The sequence below is a fragment of the Aplysia californica genome, unplaced genomic scaffold, assembly GCF_000002075.1.
Source record: "Aplysia californica isolate F4 #8 unplaced genomic scaffold, AplCal3.0 scaffold00036, whole genome shotgun sequence".
Classification (NCBI taxonomy): domain Eukaryota; kingdom Metazoa; phylum Mollusca; class Gastropoda; order Aplysiida; family Aplysiidae; genus Aplysia; species Aplysia californica.
The window spans coordinates 383,653-402,801 of NW_004797306.1; the positions used below are offsets into that span (position 1 = coordinate 383,653).

General features: G+C 38.5%; 1 protein-coding gene across 5 annotated transcripts; it reads right to left on the minus strand.

Moving 5' to 3' along the window:
• Window positions 1-2,359: 2,359 nt before the first annotated feature.
• On the minus strand, window positions 2,360-19,149 carry LOC101864201 (meiotic recombination protein SPO11). 5 transcript variants are annotated; one of them, XM_035973917.1, is made up of 14 exons: window positions 18,700-19,149; window positions 17,895-17,985; window positions 14,331-15,141; window positions 13,101-13,258; window positions 12,044-12,132; window positions 11,465-11,531; window positions 10,394-10,502; window positions 10,064-10,150; window positions 9,125-9,161; window positions 8,119-8,228; window positions 6,608-6,745; window positions 6,006-6,082; window positions 5,307-5,418; window positions 2,360-2,840 (listed from the first exon to the last, which is right to left on the minus strand). In XM_035973917.1, the coding sequence occupies exons 4-14, from the start codon at window positions 13,244-13,246 to the stop codon at window positions 2,712-2,714; spliced, it is 1,101 nt and encodes a 366-aa protein (XP_035829810.1). In that variant the 5' UTR covers window positions 13,247-13,258; window positions 14,331-15,141; window positions 17,895-17,985; window positions 18,700-19,149; the 3' UTR covers window positions 2,360-2,711. The 5 variants fall into 5 exon arrangements, with proteins under 5 accessions (XP_035829810.1, XP_012946889.1, XP_012946887.1 ...); XM_013091435.1 differs by having other exon boundaries at window positions 14,359-15,141; window positions 17,774-17,985; XM_013091433.1 differs by having other exon boundaries at window positions 17,774-17,985.

A 19,149-nucleotide genomic window follows, 5' to 3' on the forward strand; every position in this document is an offset into this window, starting at 1 on the left:
TACTTTTGACTTCTCTTTATACATTACTTGCTCAGTGCCAGTAATTATCTACACAAAACCTCGTGTTTGCTATAACGAACACTCGGATTCAACGAGATTTTAGGTCAGGCCCGGCGACCTCATTGAATCCGAGTTCCACTGTATTCCTGGCCTGAGAGTGGGTGGTTGAGGGCGTCACTGGTAGGTCTTACGTTTTTTTTTGGTAATTGTTTTACGGTGCCCGAAACTGCATAAAGTCATATGAACGCACGAACACATTGATTTTCAGTTGGTGGAAATTTTTTATTTTGCCTGGATGGCGCCCGAAGCCTACTTACTCATCGATTTTTGGACCACCAAGGGATCTTTAACGTGCGCCACCCCCGGGGCGGTGCCACTGACTGAAGTGTCTTAAGGCCATTCCTAAATGGGCTGATCGAACAATGTCATGCTAATAACTGTGCCTGAACGATAACAGGGAACTGCTGCTTTTTCTTTCCAAATCCTTATTATCGTCATTTTCCTCTACTTCTTTTGTATGTTTGTCACACTTTTGTGACCTGCTATTTCCGGGGTGCCTTGATAGTCAAAGCAGACTTTGTGCTGTTGAAGCTGGAGAGGTGAGCAGAGTACGTCTGATTCCCTGAAAGGACTTCTCTGTTGACATCCACCCCTTGGCGCTCATATGACCTTATGCAGTTGCGAGCGTTGTAAAACCTCTACTAAAACTAAAGTGCGCAATATGCACACAGGTTTTCCGAGGTTTTTCGCCCTTGTCCGAGAAGATTACCTACCAAAAGATCAGGGGTGTGGCTGAAAGGCAGCAGTAAGGAGAAGCAGTAGGAAGTCTGCAGAAAGAGTCAGGAGCCCAGAAGAGGGGGGCAAAGGAGGTGATGAGTTGGGAAATGAAAGCAGGCGACAGAACATTGCTAAAAACAGCAGGAAAGGAGGTGAAAGGAGAACATTTTAGAGAAGAACATTTTCCGTCGCTATCTGGATTTGAATCCGGGACCTATTGAATGGTTTTAGTAAGAGTTTTATGGCACTTGCAACACAATAAGGTCATAATATAAGTGCCGAAGATTAGAAGTGTTACAAGAGAGTAACAAACTCAAAAAAGGAGAGATAAGGAAGATAGATGTTTAATAGGAAAGAAGGAGCACCCGTCAACCACCCGCCGACCTGTTGAATGAGAGGCGAACACCTTAATTTCTAGGCCACGAGAGCCCCTGGTCCTACTTCTGTCTTCACTTTCCCCGTTTCTGCTTCTTTTTACTCTAACCAAAAAACCCAACACTAACTGGCCTCAGATTGCAAGTTTTTGTAATCTCTCATACCAAAGAGAAGACAGTCTAAAAGTGTATCCTCTGAAATAACCTGACTGTGTTGAAGGGATGTTGAACCCTTGCCATATAACTGCAAAACACGATGGCAATATAAAAAAAACCCAGCCCAAGTGAAGATGAGCAAGCTGCTCCTGCTTAACTGGACTTACAACTACACAACTCGTCTTTACAAATCAATTATCTTTTAAAAGCAGCAGCTGGTGGTAACAGTTGGCCAAAGTTTTTGAATACTTAAAACTTGAAGTGGGATTCGCTGGGAGAAGAGGCGCACAGCAGAACTGACACTACTAGGTCAGATGAATCCATAGAAGGCAAAAGCAAGAATTTTAATGATAGAAAAGTTAGAATAGAAAACGGCGCACTATTCAGTGCGAGGCACATAAATCATATCTGCATCGATAAAACTCATTGATGGATCTTGGATTTTGAAGCGCACACAACTCTTAAATCCTGAATTTATGAAGGTTTTTTTCTCAAACTGCACCCTTCAGTGTGTGGCTGGCAGGTTCTTTGGTGTGGTTTGCTCTGTTTTTTCTATCAAACATCTATCATCCTTATAGAATATATCCTTTTTGTGATGGTAACTCTCTTGTAACACATTTAATCTTTGGCACTTATATGACATTGTGTTAGAAGGGCTGTAAAATTTACTAAAACATATAAAACAAAGCACCTTTCTAAATTGTTGCTTTATATAAATCATAAATTTTCCACCTGTCACAGTTGCGTCATAGATGAACCACTACCATACTTTCTTCCCACATCTATGATACAAGTTACATGGCTCAAGGATCAAACTGAGGTCGTATAGTCATCCACATTTGCAATATCTATTCGGAGCTATAAGACCAGATTCAATGAGCGACAAGTGACTTACACTACAGGACCAGGCTATGAAACAAGAGTATGACCGTGTGGTGCAACTATTAATATACCCCCCCAAAAAAAAAAGTCAAAGGGGATCACGTTGTGCACAAAAATTGGCAAAAGGAAATCTTCAATATCATCTAGTCACTGCAACACAAAACAGTATATGGACGATAGAAATTTGATTTTTTTATTGAAATTCAAAACAGTGAAAGTTGAAAACGTTTACAGATTTTAGCATCTCTTTGGTGGCTTCTTTTGACCTGTACAAAAGGTTACTTTCCACTCTACCCCTTGTTTTTTTTACTATTATAATGATGTTTTCTTAGACCTCTGCCTGTCTCTCACAACCACTTTCTTAAAATCGACAATGAGTGGCCATCTTGGACAATTCCGACTGTATTTCCTAACATCTATTTAAAGCAGCAAAAGTGTTAAAGTTACTCAGTTCCGTTAGGAATGTCTGCAACCAGTAAATTTCTCATGATCATAAAAGTCAAAAGTCATCCGATGTCAACCTCAAAGGGTCTGAGTGGGCAGCATGAGCTGTATGCGCGAGGGCAGGTACACATCACACAGGTACAGCGAGGAGATAGCATCCAGGCACTGAATCTCCGCCTTCTTTCCACTCTGAAGCATCAGATCAATCTGAAAGACAATACTTCCTAAAATAATCTGGAATATTACTGAAAATAAGGGTAAAAAGATACTTATTTGTCTTGAAGTGCAGCTGAAGAAAAAACCAAACAAAACCCAATGACATGATCAACATGAAGTGCCATATATATCTGAAGCAGATGTCAACTATACAATTCATTTTTTTTTTGCTTCAGTGCTCTAAAACAACCTATTTATATTGTCCTAGTCATTCTCCATTATTTGTTTGTTCAGATTCTTTCAGTAAATAATAATGAAAATAATAATAACAACAGTAGTAATAATAATAAAAATAATAATAAAAATAATTACAATAACAACAATAATAATAACAATAATAATAAATAACAAAAATTAGAACAATCATAAAAAATAATATTTGTATACAGTAGTCTCCGCCTAAACGCACGCCATACAAAAGCATGCTCCGCTCAAACGCACGCTTTCGTCATCTGACGGGTTTTTTACTATATAATTTAGAGTCACTCCCTCTAAACGCACGCTCCGATCCGTGAAACACGCCGACAAGTTAAGTTTGGCAAGGGGAAATTTCCACTACAACCTGTACAGCCTGCATAAGACAAGCCTAGAATTTACTAGAAAACCGGATATTTGGTGAGAGTGCCCCTCACGCCGTACAAAGAGAGTGATGGACAGCGTTTATACACACCCTACTTTCCACTGACGCACAGGTCTTGGTCTAGGGCTGGTCGGTTAAATGTGTGTGTGTGTGTGGGGGGGGGGGGGGACTGAAATGTTTTTTGGATTGGTCACTGGAAATGTATCTTTGATAGAAGGTTTCTGGCTGATGTTTGAGTTTGAGTGACTGCATGTAATGTTTAGTTTGATCTAGGCCTGATGCGCGACAAGCGTAAATGCCGTAAAACACTAGACAGGCCTCTATAGGATTAAAGATTAGCCAAATAAGCCTAATAAGCTGCGCTCGAAGAACTTATAACGTACTTGTTCAACGAATCACAAGAGAAAATGTTTCTCGAGGATGATTCTGCATGAATTTACGGTCGGGAGTGGTCGCTTTGAAAGCCACGTGGCTGGTCCGTCGTCTCTATGACTATGAATGACCAACAGTTTCCTCCTAGGCTTTCTCTGTTACTGACGTTTATAGTGCATATTCATTACTTTGAGTTTGTCTTTCTCCCCTTGCAAAGGTTCATGTAAACGCACGATCCGTATACACACACGCTAAGGAGCCCTCCCGAGCACCGCGCGTTTAGGCGGAGACTACTGTAGTGCATATCCCTGCTCTGAGGGTGGTTGGCGGGTGCTCTGGTGTGGTTTGCTTCTTCTTTCCTATCAAACATCTATCGTCCTTATCTCCCCTCCTTTTTTATGTTTGTTACTCTCTTGTGACACCTCTAATCTTTTGGCGCTCATATGACCTTATGCAGTTGCAAGCGCCGTAAAACCTCTACTATAACTAAAAACTAAAAATCTCTGCTAAACAGCAGGCTCTGTGCACTTTACAATTTATGTTATTACCCCAAGTACCCATAAGAACATTCAGAAACATTCTCAGCTTCCCGGGAAGCATACGGTGCTTGCAGCTGATTTAGCGCCCAAACACTAACAAACTAAGATCTTTTGCTGTCTATAGCGAGGTACCTATTCCCACCTGGGTGAAGTAAGGACACTTCCTGTTATTAAATTGCCTCTCTCAGGGACACAATGCCAGGCTTCTGACTTAAGTTGTGAGCCTAACAGCTTAAATATCCACTAAATCACCAACACTACGATAGTAATGATAAAAATTCACATGACACAGAAATAATTTCTAAAGAAATATCACCTTGTTGTTGACAACTTCTAAACCCAGAGAGAACTGAAACAAACATTTTACGCCATGCTGTTTTTATGTGCACTTACGTTTAGCTTTCACTCACAAAAAGTAAGCATGAGTGAAACCAGAATCTGAAAGTGATCAAAACAATTTTACAACCACTCAACCGTTTGAGCTGCTTGAAGGGCAAGCTAATTTCTGTCTGATGTAGGGTAGCTGATTTAAGAATATGTTCAATATTGAACGTATAAACAAGTTTACTAAATCTTTCAAAAAAGAGATTCTGTCTTCTTTCAAAAAGTCTGAGCTCATATAATCCTATATGGCAAGGTGTGAGTTTCCCTGTTACTAGTTTGATCATACTGATAGATTAGATGTGAAGCTCTGGATTATGGTGAAGAAAATCTGGGATTATATCTGAGCTTCTGATATCTGAAGACTTCCTTTTTTGTTCGTGGACAAGAATAAAAATTCACGCTTCTTCACTTTTGATGAGTTTATGTGTTGGTGTCTGAACTAGCCTAAAAGTGTTCAACAAATGTCATTCTCTACCCAACTCTTGTCTTCAAACAATTAAAGTAAGCCATGTGATTTTTAAAGAAAGATTAAAAACGTTTTTCAGACATTTTTGTTTGTTCTTTAATTTAAGGGTTTCTTACTTGTGAAAGTATGTCCACATCATGTTTGAAGTAGGGCCTTTTCTTGAGAGCTTGAGCTTTCTTGAAGTCTCCCTCTGACAATGGTATCAAAGAAGTCTCTGGTATGCTGTACCTGAAATGTAGACACTGCACATGTCAAGTCATACAAAAAAAACTATGAAAATGATACTTCAAATAATGTTGGGGCTTGTAAACACAAGAATGCAGAAAAGTCCAGCTCTATTTTACATGTCTAGCTTTCCATTTAAAAATTATGGTTGAATTTGTGCCTCTGTTGTTGATTCTTCTGATTTATTGTGGTGATTTCCAGCACAATGAATTTGTGTAGAAACTGTAGCCACGCATGAATTAATGAAATGCATTTAGTTTTAGTAAGAGTTTTACTGCACATGCAACTCAATAGGGTCATATAAGTGCTGAATATTAGAAGTATTACAAGAGAGTAACAAACACAAAAAAGAAGGGAGGAGGGAAAAGGACGAGAGATGTTTGATAGTGATAGGAAAGAAGGAGCAAACCACACCAGAGCACTCGCCAACCACCTACAATGTAATGCATGGTTTTCCCAGGACACCACATATATTTCTACCCTCCACAACATGACAATGGATCCAGCTGCATTTACTTACAGTCTACTACATCAACAGCAAGAACAATACCAACAAGGACCTTGTAAGTTCTGAAGAAACAAAACTTTACCTCTGAATATCCTCTGGCCATATTCCAAGCCACTGTATAGCTGGCACAGCCAAATGACGACTTTCAAATGCTTGGTTCTGAGAAAGAAAAATAGAAAATTATTGCTGCTAAAATGTAGTTATGAAAAGTCAACATAATGACATCAGTCACATTATGCCCGGAACGGATATTTGATTTTGTTAGAATAAAAAGAAACACATCGACACAGCTTATTTAGTGCAGGGAAAAAGCAAGACAAGATGGAAAGGAGCAATAGAGGGAAAGATAAGAAATAGCAATGCCCCCCCCCCCCCAGCCCACTGCATACTAGCAGAAAGTGCAACCCCTCCCAAAGAGAATACCCTACAAGAATAATGTTCGTCCTTACATATCCGCATGGCTCTCCTTCTCTGATCTTACCCTCGCGCTAAGTGCTACATTTTTTAAAAAGAAGCCCCTTCATCTAGAAAAGCATTAAGCTTAGACAAACAGAAAGCAACATCTCAAACTAATCTGGCATAGATGTGAAGAAGGGTGTGAAATACAGATTGACTGAAAAAAAAATAAAATTTAGTAACAAAAATTAGAATGAAACAACAGAGAAATTTTTGAAAAGGCATTACCCGAGAGCCGTACTTGTAGACGGCCATGATTTCCAGCCCGTGGGGATCTGCATCAACCAAGGCAAACATTGGTAGCTGGTGCTGACACCACAGCTTCCGCAGCAAGAGGCGAGTGCCAATGTCAGGAAAACCTTTGCCCTGAAACCCATTGTTGAATAGGTACTAGATCTGATTCGACTTGCCATGATGAGGGAACAAAAGCAGACAACGGCCAAAACAGCTGATCGGTTGGGAGGGGGGAAGTAGTGAGAGTAATCTCCCCTGCTTTATTGGAATTTACAAAACAATCCACAACTAATTACCGAAACGTAACAATAACATGAATGATCATAAGATCACAAGTTCAACACCCATCAAACTTTCTAGTTTGGTCATGTTTCCAGAGTCAAACCCCTCCCCCACACCTTGGGACACAGACACCACTTTGTAATGCATCTAGGGTCTATTTCTTTGTTTGACAAGATAAAGTAGAATAAAAGTAAATGATTTTACAAGTAGCTCAATAACTGTGCATGTAAAAACTGGGTATTTTTAGTGGTTTTCATTAAGATTTAATTTATTCCCCACAATGTGCTATGACGTAAAAGTTGATACCATCACAATGTTTGAGTAAAGAGAAGCATATCCACACAATAATGGTCATTGAGAGCTAAGAAAAAGAACAGGTAGAAACAGCCTAAGGAACCCCCCCCCCCGTAAGGTCAACAAGTGAAGTCCTACAATCACTCGGTTAATATGATTATAGTCAAGAGGAAAAAACCAGTAAAGATCATTACAATAGTCACACAAGTACTAGTAATTTCCATCTATCTTTACTCACTTATTTGTTCACCAACATTTATTTATCACATGTATTTTTTCTCACTCAAGAAGAAAATCAAGACATCTCAATTTCCTGTTGTAAGTACAGTTGAACTTGCACGAATGACCACCAGTCCAAGAAAGTTCCCTGTATAAAGGACCACTACTCACTTCTCTCTTGCATGTCTTAGCCATCATACTGATACTGTTCAAGACTAAGACAACCATTTTCTTCCTTGACAATAGGTGGCCGTCCTGGACAATTTTAACTGTAAAAACATATCTACAACACACTTAATAAAAATAATAATAATAAATAGCATTTCTATAGTGCATTACCTCGCTCTACAGTAAGCTCTATGCATTTTACACTATATTATTATTACCCCAGCAGACCATAGAACACTCAGAAACAGTCTCAGCTTCCCGGGAAGCATACACTACAACCTAACACTAACACACTGACAAGATCTTTCATTGTCGTATATATACATAGCTGGGTACTTATCAGGAAAGATGGCATTTTTCAGCATATTTGTGTAAAACTATATAGAGATTCATCTTTCTTTGCAAACACTGAGAACAGACATTTTTGTTTGAAGAAAGTGATGCGAGCATTTCAGGAAGACACATGCAGCTGCTGAAAGAATAAAAACTTGGAACTACAAAACAAATTTCTGTTTCCACCAGGAAACCAAATTGTAACTTACTGTGATCAGAATGGACTGTTTCATCTTTTCGCAAAACTTGCTGGTCATCAGATTCTGAAAAGTCGCATCTTTTTCTACAATTAGGACAAACCTGGCTTGGGTTTGGATATCTGGAAAGAAAAAGCGCAATGGGACTTTACAATTTTTTATGCACTTGAGTTAAACAAATATCTGCATCTCTTTCTTGAAACGAACTACTATTCTAAAAGGATCTGTGAACCAAGGGAGAGGCAGGGCAGTGTCCATCGTTCCAGATTGTCCTCATAATTTGATTATAGACTTTTATATGTTGTTATACGAAGCCATCATGTTAAAATTTTCCAATGAACTGGGTAAGTAAGAAAAGACAGCAGTCGTGTGACCAGTACGACATCAGTAGGTACAAAAAAAGACAAGTCATTCTGAAAAGAATGAGACTTAGCAGTTTGACTAACTTCTGCCTAAATTTGTAAGAATGACTCGCATCCTTAAGTCATAAGAAGAGAAAAGAAGAGAAGCAGTGCTCCTTCGTCTTAGGTCCAGAGTTTACATATCAGTATCAACAGTCTACTGCCATCACCGTCATTACCATCGTTGTCATTGTCAAATTTGAAAAGCAGAATAAAATTGAATCTCATATAATTTCCTAACCATGAATAGTAACCATTCTTAAAGTAAAATTCACTTGCAGGAAATTCTAGAAAAAAATTCAGCTGTAGGGAAATGACACTTTTTCTTGTTCATTTTCTTCATTAAATAAAAGGGGAAAAAAAGTCTTGAGAAATTTATATTAAAAAACATGGATATATAGCCTAAATAAATATCTTATTGTAGAATTCTAAAGGCTTTATGTTTCACCTTAGGGGATACATTATGGGCATAATAGAAATGAAATAAAAGAAGGAAAAAAAACCTCTAGCAACATCATCATTATGTAAAACAGTAATTAAACCAACAAAACAGAACAATTAAAGTTTAACTATGAATGAACAGCAGCAGAAAAAACCCCATTGTTTTTCACAATTACTTTGCATGTCTTTGGAGTGGGCCGCAATCTGAATGCCCTGGAAGCAACAATATTTTGAATAATTACTCTCTCATTAATGGCTGAGAGACAGGGTATTTTGATATTTTCGTGGGCAGCAAGAGAAGACATGGTTGAATATTCACTTCAGAAGATGTATCATAACAGCAGAAGCTGACATAAAGGGGCAAATTTTGCCATGTTGTCCTTTAATTAACACACTGCCTGCCAATACTACATATGCTGGGGTCAAAGTTCTTTTTCAACAGCTTACCTTTGCCATGACCCCAAGAGTTTCTGAGTTCAGAATTGTAAAAATAGGTTTTTACTACAGCTATATTTGTGGCTTTATGTCAGTAATTATCCGTAAGAAACTCTCCCAACATTCCACTGTACGACTAGAAGTCGTAAAACTCATAGAAAAAGGAAATTCACTCACTCATCTTGTTGTTAAAGAGAGCACAAAATATTTCGCTTCTTTGCAAGTCCTCGGAACAGAATTTGTTCTGGATGTTAATATAGTGTAAAGCGCATAGAGCCTGCAGTTGAGCGGGGATATGCGCTATACAAATTCTATTTATTATTATTATTATTATTGCCATAGCTCCGATGAAATTTACAGTTGAGTCAAAATGTTAAACAGCCACTTTTTGTCAGGAACTGATCAGGACATTAGCAAAATCAAAAGATACAGAAGGAGCAGACCATATAAGATAACCCATTACTTAGACTTAGAAAATGTTAAATACAGCTTTGCGCGCACATAGCGAACAAATCTTTAGGTCCTGAACTTTTTCGTGTACATGTATTCTTTGTATTTTAAACACACACGTGGTGAAATTTTTAGATGAAAACATTTCTACATCCTGCAAATTTTGCTTTGTGCGTGTTAGACTGTATAAAAGAAAATAAAAATAAATTGCCGAACACAAAATCTCTTACAGATATAGTTTGTCGACAGTCAGTGAGAGCCCCTTGCTCATCTTTAAACTGGAGATTTCCAGCCACAAGACCTTTACACGTTGCCACCTGTAGAATAATGGTAGAGTTAGCTACTTAAATAAAGCAGCATGCATACATGCACAAACACACACACACACAGTTTGTAAAAAAGTCAATATACAATAGGTGGTGCGATGATTATGTCAATTTACAGATAATGAACATGGTTATCAATGTGAAGCTTGATAGGAAGGTAGGTAGACAGGTGGACTTATGAAATGGCATCTTCACACATACTGTTTATAGAGCCATTAAAAGTTGTGTACTTACTATGTGTAGTTCCCATCGGGGCACCCAAAGCATGCAGGCTATGTCGTCAATGACCCTATCCATGCCAGCTTGGGAACCATACAGCTCTGGGTGCTGGTAATAGATATCTCTGACAGTGGAAAAAAACACACACACATAAAACATGATTTTAACAATACTGTCAATAAATCCTCTCTTGTCAAGTATAAATAATACTTTATCCACTTTCATCCTCTGATTTTCAAAAGGCATATGACTGACACACACTGCTCAACATTATCAAACCTGAAAACAGCACATAGTGACACCAAACCAGCCTAACTAATACATTATATTTCATGTTTGTACAATTATCTATAATAATAAGAAGATACACACACACACACACACACACACACAAAACACCCCAAAATCCAACCTACATTAAAACATGGCACTTTCAAGCTTGAGAAGTTTGAGTATATCTTGAAGTGTCTAAATAGTTCAAAGAACAGGAGACAAGGAAAAATATTGAATTCTGTACTTAAGACATATATTCCATAATCTACACGCATCAAGGAGTCTAACACTTGAATATATGAACACATTCCACCTTGGGAGTCTAGCTAAAACTTTAATATGCAAAAAACAACTAATGAAAGTAGGAAGGTTCAGATAACATTTTTTTTTTATAGTAGAGGGTTTTACGGCGCTCGCAACTGCATAAGGGGTGGGTGTCAACAGAGAAGTCTTTACAGGGAATCAGACTTAGACTGCTCACCTCTCTAGCTTCAACAGCACAAGGTCTGCTTCAACTATCAAGGCATCCCGGAAATAGCAAGTCACAAGAGAGTGACAAACATACAAAAGAAGTAGAGGAGAAATGACAATAATAAGTATTAGGAAAGAAAAAGCAGCAGTTCCCTGTTGTAGATCAGCCACAGTTATGAGCGTGACATGAATCAGCTCATTTACAATTCTACTGTGTTTGAACGAGAAATGTCCCCCCTTTGGGAATGGCCTAAAGACATTACAGTCAGTGGCACTGCCCCGGGGGGTGTTCAGATAACAATAGTATTGAATGATGGAGGGGACAAAAACAGAAAATGTTACCTTTTTGTACAGTATCTATTTTCTTGGATCAGGCAGTATATAATTTTCATAATTTTCAGCATCGTAGCTGTGAAAAAAAATTAAAAAAATTTAGGGAACATGTCACAGATACTAACAGAGATATTTTTTATCTCTAGAAAAAATAAATGATGCCTTCATAAATCCACACATTTCAGCTCTGTGGCCAGTAATTGCAACTTCCTAATGGCAAGCATTCAGATCTTCAATTAGTAACAAAGAAACAGACCAACTCATCAGTGCAAGCCTTTGTTTCTCACCCATCATACCAAATATGTCATTTGGTGAGAAAAGATCATTTACAAAATCTTGAAAAAAGAATCTGGAGCTGTTCTCAATTGACGTTAGTCTCAATTTTTGCTTAAAGTGGCAATTGGGTATCTCTCCCAAAAGACGCTGTTACGCAGAGGAGCCAAAATTAGAATCTTTTAAACAGATGCAATTACATAAAATGACCTCCGGGAGGGGGACAAAATAGGAAGCCATCATTCAACAAAGTATAATACATTTAATTCTAATAAGTTACAGGCCTAAACGCTGAACAGCTGCAGTAGTTCTTACCAAATTTTTTGACAGATTGAGCCTTAGCAAATGCTACCCGTTTTACAGAGCAGTTGTGCGAGAGATCAAAGTTGATACTTTCTGTGAACCTGTTATTACAAGAAAAACAAAAATTAAAATCACCAATTAAACATAAATTGTACCAAAAATATTTCCAAAATGCTGTATTTAACACAAGCACCTTTCATGACAATCTACTGAGCATGTCTCTTTATATTAGTGAGAAATCCTATCCTGCAGGTAGGTCAAAGTAGTAAATAGCATTTAAGTTTCAAGGACATGCTTTGTGGTAGTAGGCAGCCACTTTATATATATTGTTATGTACAGTTTAATCTTCCTGTGAGATTAGATTTGCCCTTCTAAATGAGAAACACAAAGTTAACTGCCACTAGAAACAGTAACAGCAGAGGTTACAAACCACACTAAAGGCTATTCATTTAAATTGACACTTATTAACCTCATTATGAGTATATCAACTCATTTTAATGTCACTAGGGGTAGTTAAGCAGAAATTGGAATAATCTGCACAGAGAAATCTAACACAACAAAAAAAAAAATGAAACTGGATCTATTAAACCTGTAAGTACTTAAGTGTGCTAAATAAGTCTTTTTATAAAAATTCTGTCTTCTTAAAGAAAATTTAATTTCTTATTTATTTATTTGACTCAGCAATTTGAGTGCTTGCCTTATTAAATTGACGCAGTTGATCAATTAAATTGAAGCTGACATAAAATTTAAAGGCCAAATTTTAAAGTCAAAGGATGTACATCAGAGTCTTTGTAAGAGCATTCCCAATTTATCCAGAGGCAATATTATAGTATTTAACTTATGTGACAAATATACTACACTTTTACACAATTTATTGACTGCACATGAGTGGCTTTGTAAGACAACAAAATATACTCTAATAATATGGTGTAAGTTTTAAAAAGTACAGGGACTAGAAAGGAAATCTCTAAATAACACTAATGGCAGGCTAAAACAAACTTCTTGAAACACATTAACTCTCAAACATGATACATGATAGTATATGATGGTAAAGGTCTATTCAACTCACACAACATCATTCCAATTTGAACAGCGTGGAAGCTCCAATACTGGTGGTTGACCCGTTGCTATCATTTTCAAGACATCCAGACAAACCTTTTCAATTCTTTTAATAATTTCACCTTTTGGAACTTTGCAGCATTCAGATGAATCCATCTTTTAATTTTTCTGTTGGACATGGACAGCAAAAAAATTTGAATCTCAAAAAAGAAAAAAAAAAAGGCTGCAAAAAAGATTCTAACTACAAAAATGCGTGCGATAATTCGCCACCCCCGTATTCCAACTCACATATAACCAAAATTGTGATTAACAAAAAACAGAAGTTCATTTAGCCTAATTTAGGTCTTTTCCTTTTGACAAACTACAAATTTAAACCATAAAAAGGGAGGAACATCTAAAGTACTGAAAGTGAGAGAAATCTTTTGCTCTTCATCTATCAGCTGTGAAAATAATTTATAAACATACAGGCCTATGCATAACGGAACATCTTGCAAGTATTACAGCTCTATATGTAACTACTGTAAAAGTGAATAAAGTCACAAACACTACTGATAATCTAAACCAGGTATGTCAAACAACTGCTCAGGGAACCAAAATCAAATTACATATTTAAGGTTGAGGGCCGAACTGGATAAACACACATTGAGCAGTGAAAAAATCAAACCTTCTTCTAAAAATAACATCAATTACAACAGATAAAAGACTAACGGCAAACCAATGCATACCAATTTTTTCTTTTTATGCCCTCATTTGTCAGAGCTAGGTGTTTGGCACCTTTTCTTGGCAACTAGTTCATATATCTTCTGTGTTATGGAGATTCTCAAGATGGACTATCAAAAATTCTCTTGTGGACTGGATATCATTGCCAGACTGGATATAATTGCCAGGCCTTAAATTTGTTGCTTATGATCTAAACTGATCAAACATAATCGCAGTAAGTTAGTTTGAATGACAAAAATCACTATGAGCTCAGCTGTGTGTGCATGCTTGCATACAATTAATGAACATCTAAACCTTGTCTTGAAGGATGACAAATTAACTGTCTTGAAAAGATATACTGCATGGCTGGAATAATAATATTGTTGCTATCTAATAAATTAAATAAAAGTATAAAACTCAATAGACCATTATCATATTTGATATCCACATATCACACGACACAGACAACAGAAAATGTGTTAGTTAAATCAGCATGAGATCACCGGGAAGAGATGATCATGTCTACAAAAAATGAGCTCACTTTGAGATCCCTGTCCTCTTTTCCTCACCATCATAAATAGAAATTAATGGACAGGTAACGAGCCTTCACCGATATAATTCATCCCTGGATCCTGCAACAGTAGATAAGTCTCTCTCCACTCTCCTCCTCAGATATATCTATAGAGGCAGTCAGTCATGGTGTGCACGCTCAACAAAGCTTGCTGACTTCCTTCAGTTGGACGAAAGAGGCAGAGGCAGTTGGCTTTTGACAAGAGAGCTGGATTTCTTTTTTTTCCAGGTCACACCTCACTTTCTTGTTCCTCAGCCAGTCAAGTTCAGGAGAATTTGAACAATCTTTGCCAGTGCTGTGCTTATGAGGTTTACAGCTGCTTTCCTAAAAAAAACCCCTCTTTTTATGACTAAGTTGCCCAGCTCTTCCAGAGTCTTGTTCCCTCTCACCATCAGCTCCTCAACAAATCCGATGGTAGCATTTGGAACTCACCAAAAGTGAGCATCAGCCATGCAAAGGGCTATTTCACTTTCAGCCAAGATGTTATTTGGATTTCAAAAGGTGGGGGCTTTTGTGGTAAATAAATGCTGGCATTTGTGAAAGCTCTGGGAGTGTAATCCTTTTGCTATGAATTACAAACTTTTCACAAAGGCATTCAGACATAAGACCAACACATGGATTAGAAGCCATTGGACACACAAAGTCCTGTAGCTCTAAGCTAAGTCAATGTATGTGTATGCTTGGAGCATATGGCCAAAAGTATCAGAGGAAGCAGTGAGCATCAGAGCAGGATCAAAGGCATATTGCTCTGTAGATGATGGCAAGATTGCAAGTAGTGAACCTGTAAGAGGAAACAAAAGCTATAAAGTTTTTGACAAAGCATTGTATAAAGTGGTCATGTAAAGCAATGAACGTTGGATGATCCTGACCTCCCCACGACCCCCCTCCCTTAAAAAAAACAAACCCCCAAAAAACTCCAAGAACTTAATGGAAATAATTCCATAAAAAATAAGATGTACAGTCAAACACGGGTAACTCGAATTCGGCGGGGATTGGAAATAGTGTTCGAGATTTCTGTTATTCGTCACGTCCGCGAAAGCCCCAAATACAAAGAAGTAGAGAGAAAATCAAAGGAAGTCAAAAAGAATACAGTAGAACACGGCTATAGCGGGACTTTTGCTGCCTGTCCTACCTTACTCATCACTCGACTGGCCAATCACAATGCCACACTGCTGACTGTCTGTTTGGATCCTGCCTACAGCCCCCCCCCACCCCCCTTCCCCACAGTTAGAGCTCGCTTGATCTCTCCAGCTGTATCCAAGTTTTGCCTTTCCTTGCCCTGTTAAACCCGAGCACAGGTAATTGAGTTTGCATAGAGGGATTCCGGTAAGGTCCCACTGTAGGGATGGTTCCACTGCAGCAGGTGCAGCTACAGTCATATTCTACAGTATAGATCTACATCACTTATGGACTGGTTCACGAAACTTATCTCTCCACACCATCTCTCTCTCTCTCTCTCCACACCATCTCTCTCTCTCTCTCTCTGCACCATCTCTCTAGGGCTACCGCTATCCCACCTCACTCCACTCATCACTGGTCTAGCCAATCACAACACTGCATTGCTGACTGCCTGTTTATAGCCTGATTACAGCCCCCCCCACCCCAGCTAGAGCTCGCTAGATCTCTCCCGCTGTATCCGAGTTCAGGACTTTTCTTGCCCCCCTATATCCAAGCAAGAAGATGAATGAAAGTCGGAAGCAGAAAATCTCAAGTGTGCACAGCCGACTCTTACATGATTCCTTTCCTCTCATTTCAGTGGCTTACAGAGAGTTACTCCTCTTGCCATCTGCACCGTTCGCGTCCCACAGCATGTCCCCCCTTCCTCCAGCCTCCTGTGGTGAGAAGGGCCGCGTTTTGGCTGTAACAATAACAACGAAACACCTATCCGAAGCCAGAAAGGCTGTAAAGCTGTGTCTTTAGTTGAGAATGTGAAGTGAATTTGTTCAAAATTCAAGTGTTGCGTGTTCCGAGTGTTCAGGAACTCCGTGGAGTCAAAACAAAGAAAATATAGGGACTGAAACGGGACCGGGCATTATGTTCGTGATACCCGAAAATTCGTGATTTTCGTGTTCGAGATACATGGACTCTACTATATATTTTTTTCTTTCTTATATTATATTGTTGAAGTAGAAAAGAATCACTCAGATGCACTAAATTAACTTTTAAAAAAAAGAAATATAAATTTGGAGGCCATCATTCAGAAACTTCTAAAAATATGAAAATGGAAGCACCTACAACTAGCATTTTTATTTTTTGCTTCGCTCAATAAAAATTGAGCATATATACAATATAATAATAATATATTGCTTGATTTCGTAAGTGTTTTACTTCGCAAGCAACTGCATAAGGTCATACATATGAGAGTGTGTGGGACATATTAACCCTATCCGTATGCCCAGGGGTCATTTTGTATCCTTGGGGTTGTATTCTTCACATTTTAGAATACTTGTAGTGCGGAGATCTCTTTGAAACTTTCAGTTTTTCTTAAAAAATCATTTTCACAGACTGCTATGCAAAACGTACGGATCTGATTAACGAGTAAATTTCCTCTTTGGAAAGTGGCGGCACAGAGTTCCCCACCTCGTATTGATACGATTGTCAAATACGACGAACAGATACGGTTTAACATTTTCAATTTGGTAGGAATTTTGAATTTTGTACCGGTGGTGGCTGAAGCTTCTTATCGATTTTGAAGCTTCTTATCGATTTTGGGACCATCAAGGCATCTTAGACGCGCGCAACTTGCACATAGGACCTCCGATATTTTTCGCTCTTATCTGAGAAGGCTAGTAGGTGCTAGATCTTACCTACCATAAGATCAGGGGTGTGGCTAAAAGACAGCAGTAAAAAGGAGCCAAGGAGCAGCAGTAGAAAGGCTGCAGAAAGAATCAGGAACCCAGAGGAGGGGGAAAAAGGAAGAGGGAGAGGGGGGCAGAAATTGGAGACAAAAGCAGACGACAGTACGTTGTTAGTGAGCAGGATAGGAGACAAATTTTAGAGAAGAAAATGTTCCGTCGCTGTCAGGTTTAAACCCAGGACATACTGAATGAGAGGTGAGCACCGTAACTTCTAGACCACAAGGGCCCCCATATATTGCTGGCCATGATTTAATGTACTAAGCCCAAAATTTCGAATTTAAAAACAAAATTCAGTCTTTTAATCTGTGGTACAGGTTGCATGAACTCGAGAAATACTTTGTCCAAATTCAAATTCTAATTGTTAAAAATAGCAAGAAGAAATACATAAATGTAGATGCAATTGTTAGATAAATGAAACAGTTTATAAATCTCTTTCCTGAAAAATAATATTGCTTTCTGGGCATAGAATAATTGAACAGCTTGCCCACAATGAGTATTTTGTGATATCATGTTACAATGAGCCAAAAAACGAAAATTACAAAAAAATTCACAAACCTGCAGAAAAACGCCAGATTCTTCACTTCGATTATTTTGATAAGCGTCTGATTTCATCACGTTGCCTCATAATTATAATTCCTATACAAAGGGAGATGATGTGCAGTCGATTGCCACATACCAGAGCCGTGTGTGCAGTCTCCCATATTAATGTTGTTCCATCACTAGAGGACAAAAATCTTAAGGACAACGTATCCCTCTTGTATATGATCCTGCAATGAAAGTTGTAGAAACGGAAAGCAGAATGAAAGACAATATTGAAATGGGTCAAGCAAAAATTGAGACAAAAATCCCCCCCCCCCCCAATATAATTAGGCCTATAATCTGTTGGTAACAGGGATTTTTTAAAAGTTAATAATTGCAAATAATTGCATTTATATAGCGCATATCCATGCTCAAGAGCATATATGCTCTATGCGCTTTACAACTATTATAACCCCAGCAGACCCTCTGAGAACACTCAGAAATATACTCGGCTTCCGCGGAGTGCAAGCTGCGGATTTCACGGGCTCAAACATTATCAAACTGACAAGAACATTCACTATCTATAGCCAGGTACCCATTTCCACCTGGGTGAAGTGAGGAAAATTTGTGCAAAGTGCCTTTCCCAAGGACACAACGTCGGGCCCCTGACAGGATTCGAACCCACGACCTAACGCTTGCGAGTCCGAGAGCCTAACCACTAAGCCACAGACGCCACGTATCTAGTTGCATCTAGATCTAGATTCTTCATGACAATGCACATTAACAGTCAAAATGAGATCAGAGCGAGGAGGATAATTGTGTATGACTCTTACCTCAGTTTTATTTTATAATTGATCTTTCAAGTCATGAGGTTCATATGGTTCATCATTATGGGCTCATGGCATACACTTCTTGGGACAGTTTATCAACAGTGCTGGTGAAATGATCAAGTTGTCATATACCTGGGCCTATTTATCCGCAGAATGTGGTCTTGGATGAAGCCTTGCAAGGAAGACCTAAGCTTCTACGTCTGGTCAACAGCAAGCTCCATGTTGGTTTTCTTGGTGGGGAAAACTTCCAACTGTAGCATCCCAGTATAACTTTTTTTGGTGTGTGTTCTTTCGGGACAGACAATGATCAGCAGTTTGGCCTCAAGCAACCCCAATCTCATACAGGCCTTTCAGTTTCAGGTTATGATGGTTGTTTAATGAGGCGCCAGGTTTCACAATCCAAGCCCAACACATTTATTGTGAAATGAATGAGAACATTCTCATTCACAATCTCTAGATTCTAGACTCTAGATATCTAATTCGAGAGATCTGCTCCTTTTTCTGAACTTTTATAATCTCATTATGACAGGAATTAAATTTAAAGAAACACATGATACAATAGGCCTAATAATTTCTACCCCC

Bases quoted from the DNA above. Each gene is read 5' to 3' on its own strand.
- LOC101864201 (XM_013091437.1), bottom strand. From the start codon at position 13,246: ATGGATTCATCTGAATGCTGCAAAGTTCCAAAAGGTGAAATTATTAAA. The intron at 10,151-10,393 runs GTAAGTACACAA...ATTATTCTACAG, and splicing joins CCCGATGGGAACTACACATA to GTGGCAACGTGTAAAGGTCT. The intron at 6,746-8,118 runs GTAAGTTACAAT...AATGGGTTTCAG, and splicing joins AACAGTCCATTCTGATCACA to GGCAAAGGTTTTCCTGACAT.